General features: G+C 51.0%; 1 protein-coding gene across 1 annotated transcript in view; it reads right to left on the minus strand.

Annotated features, from left to right (window-relative positions):
- LOC311341638 (serine/threonine-protein kinase ULK2-like) overlaps positions 1 to 7008 on the minus strand; it is a 25039-nt gene continuing 18031 nt past the window's right edge. Inside the window, 8 exon segments of the mRNA XM_084466442.1 lie at positions 1 to 2428; positions 2793 to 2928; positions 3273 to 3430; positions 3980 to 4098; positions 5244 to 5301; positions 5304 to 5421; positions 6488 to 6605; positions 6607 to 6727. Of these exon segments, the coding sequence (XP_084322568.1) occupies positions 2364 to 2428; positions 2793 to 2928; positions 3273 to 3430; positions 3980 to 4098; positions 5244 to 5301; positions 5304 to 5421; positions 6488 to 6605; positions 6607 to 6727 (893 nt within the window). The 3' untranslated portion in view covers positions 1 to 2363.

Below are 7008 nucleotides of genomic sequence, written 5' to 3' on the forward strand. Positions count from 1 at the left end.
TTGCAAACAGAACATTGACATTTCTTTATAAAAAATAATAGGGATGTGGAAGTAGCTGCATCTTTATGATAATTTAAAGAGTAACCAAATACTAGATCTAATGCAGAGAGAGTACAATCAGAAAAGGTAAGACTGCAAAACCAGTGTTTCACCAGATATTCCTTTTGATTTGAACGTAGCACGTGTTTACTTGGGGGTAAAGGTTAGAGTGTCAAAAACAGGTCCTTATAAAAAACGCATTCAGCTCAAACTGGAAAACAGCAAGATGAGACAGGGGGCGTACATGCGGACATATTCCTATAGGTATTACAGGGAAATAATGCATACTGGGCACACATGCTCTGTCTAGAAAAAGTCACCTCTGGTCACCAGTTGTGGAATCAAACGGAGGGAGGACGCGCCTAAAATGGCCACTCTGTACAACTACAACCATACACGTAGAGTTAACTGGGGGTTCCTTAAAAGTTTCCGATTTTTTTTTGTACATATGTATTCTCCCCATCTCTTCTGTACAACGGTAAAAAGGCTTTATGCGGTGCAGAGTGCTCACAGACGAGAGAAAGAGCACAACCAAACAAATCAACATTAAAAAAAACAAAAAAAAAACGAACCAATAAAAACTGAGATATGTCTCTATAAAACAACAGTACATCAGAGTTAGCGGCCCCGGGGGGGGGGGCCAACAGTAGCCTGTCCATGTGTCCGAACCCTGGACCATGTTTACACTTTAGAGAGAGAGGAGTGTGTCCACTGTTACAGGTCCAGGCACCTCCTTTAACCCGCAGTTGATTGATTATCTCACACACACACGCACGCACATGCGCACACACACACGCGCACGCACTGACACACACAGACACACACAGACACACACAGAATTGAACGGATGCTAGGCAGTACTGAATGTGATTTTTAAATACATTTTGGTCTATTTTTTTTTTTTTTCTGTACAGGTCTTGCTTCACTGCAATTAACAGTCACACTTGAAAAAAAAATGAAAAACAACCAGGGAGACAGAACAAAGTGTACGAGCTGCCATGTGTTGTGGGCACACACTCTAGATAGGTTTGCTATCAAACACTTGGCAGACACGAGTAGAATGTATCAAATTTGCAGATTTCTAGATACAATATGTTGTGCTCTTTGACTGGAAAAGGCAGGGCGTCCAGTGGCAATTATTGCTCACAAGATGCCTGCATCTCAAAACTGTGCTAGAATAAACAATGACTATCATTAAGGTCCAAAAAAAAAAAAAAAAAAAAAAGTATAATACATGCTTTACATACAAATATTTACAAGTTTGCAAACGTTCCTTAAAAATGGGCTACCGTCCCGGACAATGAAAATACACCGGTCAAATAAAACGCATTAAGATAACTGCTCCAGTCGGAGGTTGGACATGATGCCTCCTCCAGTGAAGGAATGCCCTGTTGCACCTTCAATGTACCGCGTACACAATGTCGTATGGGTGGCCTCTTGTCACTCTCAAGTCCCCATTCTGGTTCTCTGAACAAAATCATAACCTGGTAGCAAAAATAGGATATGAAAAACAATAGACTGCGCACATGTGAAGCCTTCACATTTCTTTGACAACTGTAAAACTGATCCCAGCCCTCGCTCTCCCTCCAACCTGACCATAAAGTGCATGAGCTAAAATAACAACTGAAAACCAAAAGCCTCTAAACGGCATCCTCCATTCCAGGCTGTTTTCTGTGTAGAGCCTTTTTTTTTTTAAACCATCCTCAGGATTCCTACAATTAAAATACTTGAGGTTCTTCAAGACACGCAGGAGACAACAATGACACCTGTTCTGCTGAGAAGTAATACATTAAAAAAAGAACAACTTAAAAAACAGTTAACAGTTACAAATGTTAAATAAAACATCCATACAGATAGTGGGTTTTAAAAAAACAAAACTGTTTACCCAAGTCTTTTGAGGCTTGGCAATGTCATAAGTTATTGTTTTTTTCTTCAGGTCTGGAAAACGATATCCTTAAAGTGGGACTTTATGTAGTTCTGCTTTTTGATCTGACGCACGGTTAGAGTCACACAGTCTAGTAGGAAAGACGTTGCGGGACAATGCACCTTGTGTACGTCTCCGTTTACCCACTCCAAGATCAGCGTTGGTAATCTTTGGTTATGAGTTTGCACATCAGCGTTAAGTCCAAAGTCAGGTACGGGTAACACTGTCTGCTGCGTGGTTTTCATTGTACAAAAAAAAAAATACACGTGAAAACCAAACAAATGCAAAAGAAAAAAGTGCTTGACTTGCTACGAGAGAGAGAGAGAGAGAGAGAGAACCAGAGGATTGTGGGTTGCTGTAGTCAACAGTCAAAGAGAATGGTCCCTCTGTGACCCGGGCGTCACTCGTACAGCGTGACGGTACAGTAGCACAGGGCGGAGATACGTCGGTCCACACTGGCCTTGTCTGCAGGAGGGAGGAGGAGACAAACGGAAGCCAGTCAGATCAGTCATCGGTTCATTCAGTACGGACGCGTCGGTCCGGTCCACGACGCTCTGAGGCCGATGTGAAGTGAGGTCACTCAACAGGACTGTTACTAACTCAAACCCAGCGTGGTTTCACCTTGTGTCACGGTCCTAAACCAACCCACGAAATCAAACCACAGGGACTGACCCAAATACAGGTTATGAACAGATGTTAAATGTCAACCACCAAAAAAAAAAAAGCCAAAATGTCAAGTAACCCAAAAAAGCACCCCAGAAAACCCAAACATTACGTGAACGATGACTAATAAAACACAAATAAAGAGTAGGAGACAGCCGGCACTCACACTTGGCAACGTTCTCCACGTCGGCGGGGTCGTTGAGGATCTTGGAGAGGCCCTCCAGCAGCATGGCCGCCTTGTTGTAGCGGTAGGCGATGTCCTCCGTCTGCTGGAACATCTCATCCAGCGCCGCCGACTGCACCTGCACCGGACACCCAGGGTTCAACGCTCAGGACCGTCATACATGAATGTTCATTTGGAGTCTCTTTAGGGTTTAACGGTCAAGACTTTCATACATGAATGTTCATTTGGAGTATCTTTTCAGCCGTTGATACAGAAGATACTGTTCTACGCTCTACATTGATACATATCCCTGATGTTCTACGTTGATACACAACGTCTTGTTCTACACCGACATAGAATTTACAACGTGAATATGTTAATAATAATAATATTACAAATAACTACAATGATGCACCTTTCATTAGGACCCATTTGAAAGCGCTACAGCTAATAAAAGACCTGAGGAGCGCGGCGACCACGTACCATCTCCACCGCGTGGTTGTAGATGAGCTTCTCGGCCGTGACGCTGTTGATCTCGTCCACGAAGCGCTGCTTGTCCGAGAAGAAGTGGTTGAGCCGGTCGGTGAGCCGCCGGCACAGCGAGATGCAGCTCTTGTAGCGTTCGTTCAGACTCTTCACCACTGGGGACGAGAGGCGGCGGCCAGCGTTGAGACCGCGTGGACGATGGATACGCACAGAGTAGCGCGCCGTCGACATTGTCTAAACGCGATTAACGCTCTTCCAATGCAACGCAATCCTAATATGTACAAAGTATTTAAAACTGCACGACTAAATGGCGATATTCCCTGCTGATCAACACATTATCAGAGGGGATGGTCGCCGGTAGTAGCGGCAGTAGCTCAGTAGCTCAGGAGGTAGACCGGGTCGGCTGGTAACCGCAAGGTCGCTGGTTCGATCCCCGGCTCCTCCTCCTAGCTGTGTGAGTGTCGAGGTGTCCCCTGAGCGAGACGCCCTCACCCTGACTGCTCCTGACCAGCTGGCTGTCGCCCTGCGTGGTCGACTCCGCCGTCGGTGTGTGAATGAATGTGTGCATGAATGGGTGAATGACAGTCAACACTGTAAGGCGCCTTGGATAAAAGCGCTTTATAAATGAGGACCATTTGCCATTTATGGTCGTCAATAACGTAAAGATCAGTTATACGTAGCGAGACGGCGGTGGAGGAGCTCACCCTGTTTGACAGCCGTTGACGGGTTGAGCTGGGCCGATTTGATCTGGGCCTTGGCCAGATGGAGGGAGGAGGCCAGCAGCTGAGCAGCCTTCATGTACAACACCAGCTGCTCCACCTGCCTGTAGGGGGAGCCGGTGGGTCACAACATGAGTCACGTGGCCACACATCACCGGGGCAGCAAGTTCTGCAGTCACTGTGGTGTGAGGTTCACACCACCTCACGAGGTACACAGGAGCTTCAGGATTTGCTTCCAAAAGTAAAGAGGAAACTTCTTCTGAATCACGCATGTTCGGAAATATTGAACATTGGACATTTCACAACATTTCTAACAAATGACAATCAATCAAACGGGTCAATATTTCACTATTTGTCTGACATGACATAGGTTATTTATATATTTTATTAAGATGTTATGTATGGCACTGCAGAGCTTTTCTAAAAGTGGGTCAAAAACACTTTCATAGCAAATTTGCTTTTAATGAATTCCCACATTGAATAAATATGCAAACTAGTATGCAGGGCTAGGGCGGTGGTTTAGGCGGAGGAGGATGTACAGCGACTGGGTTGTTTTTTCACCAATTAACTGAAGTAATGACCTAGATGATCACAGCAAGTAACTGAGTCAAGACAGCCAGCTGTCTTGTTGACTCAAAGCTTGACTCGAAGCAGCTGCTTCTAGAAGGCCAACATACCGCTCTGGTCCTTCAACTACTCATCCTGCATCCCTTTGCATCCCTCTCCTCTTCTCCTCTCATCTCCTCCTCTCCTCTCCCCCTCTTCTCTTCACCTTCTCCTCTCCTCTCTTCCTCTCCTCTCCTCCTCTCCTCTTCTCCTCTCTCCTCTTCCTCTTCTCTTCTCCTCATCTCCTCCCCTCTTCTCCTCTCTCCTCTTCTCCTCTCCCCCTCTTCTCTTCTCCTCCTCTTCTCCTCTCCCTCTCCCCTTCTCCTCCTCTCCCTCTCTCTCTCCTCCCCTCCTCTCCTTCTCCTCTTCTCCTCTCCTCCCCTCCTCTCCCCTCTTCTCCTCTCTCCTCCTCTCCTCCCCCTCTCCTCCTCTCCCCCTCCCCCTCTCCTCCCCTCCCCTCCCTCTCCTCTCCCTCTCCTACCCTCCTCTCCCTCTCCTCCTCTCCCTCTCCTCCTCCCCCCCCTCCTCCCCTCCCCTCTCCTCTCCCTCTCCTCCTTGTCTCCTCCCCCTCCCCTCCTCTCCTCTCCTCTCCCCCTCTCCTCTCCTCCCCTCCTCCCCCCTCCCCTCCCCAGGCTCCTCTTACCCCCACTCCCTGCTGAGCTGGCTGATCTGGTCCACCACCACGCTGTCCTGCGGGGGTAGAGCGAGGCGGCCGACGCCCCCAGGTCCGCCCCGCCGCCGCGCAGCGCCGCGATCTCCAGCACGCCGTCGCTGAAGGACAGCATGGTGCGCAGGTGCAGCAACGTGTCCGTGTGCTCCCGCTGGAAGGAGAGACAGAGAGACAGAGAGAGATAGAGAGAGACAGAGACAGAGAGAGAGACAGAGAGACAGAGAGAGAGAGAGAGAGAGAGACAGAGACAGAGAGACAGAGAGAGAGAGACAGAGAGACAGCAAGAGAGAGACAGAGAGACAGAGACAGAGAGACAGAGACAGAGACAGAGCGAGAGAGAGACAGAGAGACAGAGAGACAGAGAGACAGCGACAGAGAGACAGAGAGACAGAGACAGAGAGACAGAGAGACAGAGGCACTCAGGTCAGCCCCGGTGGGACGCAGCTGCTCTAAGGGGCCTGCAGGGGGCGCGCGGCGACGCCGTCATCCTATCCTCGTCATACAAAGACATTTCTCCGTTCCATCTCAGTACTGGTTGATCTTTCGTATTATGCGTGACTCATGTGTATTTTATTAAAAAGTGAACCCCCCCCCCCTTCATGGAAGCCAACTGATATTAAACTATGATCACATAACACCGCCGTTAATATTATGGTGTCCTTAAGGGGTTTACAGCTAACCTTTAAAGCTAGATGCTGACCGCCCCCTCCCTCTCCCTCTCCCCCTCACTCTCCCTCGCCCCCTCCCTCGCCCCCTCTCTCTCCATCTCCCTCGCCCTCTCTCTCTCTCTCGCCCTCTCCCCCTCCCTCGCCCTCTCCCTCGCCCTCTCCCTCGCCCTCCCTCTCCCTCGCCCCCGCCCTCTCCCTCTCCCTCTCCCTCGCCCCCTCCCTCGCCCCCTCTCTCTCCATCTCCCTCGCCCTCACCCTCTCCCCCTCGCCCCCTCTCTCTCCCTCTCCTCCTCCCTCTCCCTCTCCCTTCGCCCTCTCCCCCTCCCTCACCCTCTCCCTCGCCCCCTCCCCCTCCCTCTCCCTCTCCCCCTCCCCCTCCCTCGCCCTCTCCCTCTCCTTCTCCCTCCCTCGCCCCTCTCCCTCTCCTCCCTCGCCCCCTCCCTCTCCCTTCGCCCTCTCTCTCTCCCTTCGCCCTCTCCCCCTCCCCTCTCTCTCTCCCTCTCCCTCGCCCTCTCTCTCACCCTCTCCCTCTCCCCTCCATCTCCCTACCTCCATCAGGGTCTCCTCCGGCAGCTCGGGGGCTTCGAAGGTGATGAAGCCGTCCAGGCTGGGGGGGGACGTGCCGTAGGGGACGTAGCGCAGGCTGCTGGGGCCCTCGGCGGCGGGCGGCGGCGGCGGCGGAGCAGCAGCCCGGGGGGGAGGTGCCCATGGCCACGCTGGGGGGGGAGCCCACGTACACCCGGCCACTGGTGGTGGAGCACAGGGACCCCGCCGAGCTGTTGGAGCCCACTGGAGGGAGAGAGAGGGGGAGAGGGGGAGGGAGGGAGAGAGGGAGAGGGAGGGAGAGAGGGAGGGAGAGAGGGAGGAAGAGGGAGAGGGGGAGAGAGCGACAGAGAGAGAGAGAGAGAGAGAGAGAGAGAGAGAGAGAGAGAGAGAGAGAGAGAGACAGATACAGAGAGAGAGAGAGTGAGAGTGAGAGTGAGAGGAAGAGGAAGACAGAGAGAGAGAGGAAGAGGAAGACAGACAGACAGACAGACAGACAGACAGACAGACAGACAGAGAGAGAGAGA

This window comes from Micromesistius poutassou (assembly GCF_964030765.1).
Source record: "Micromesistius poutassou genome assembly, chromosome: 4".
NCBI lineage: Eukaryota > Metazoa > Chordata > Actinopteri > Gadiformes > Gadidae > Micromesistius > Micromesistius poutassou.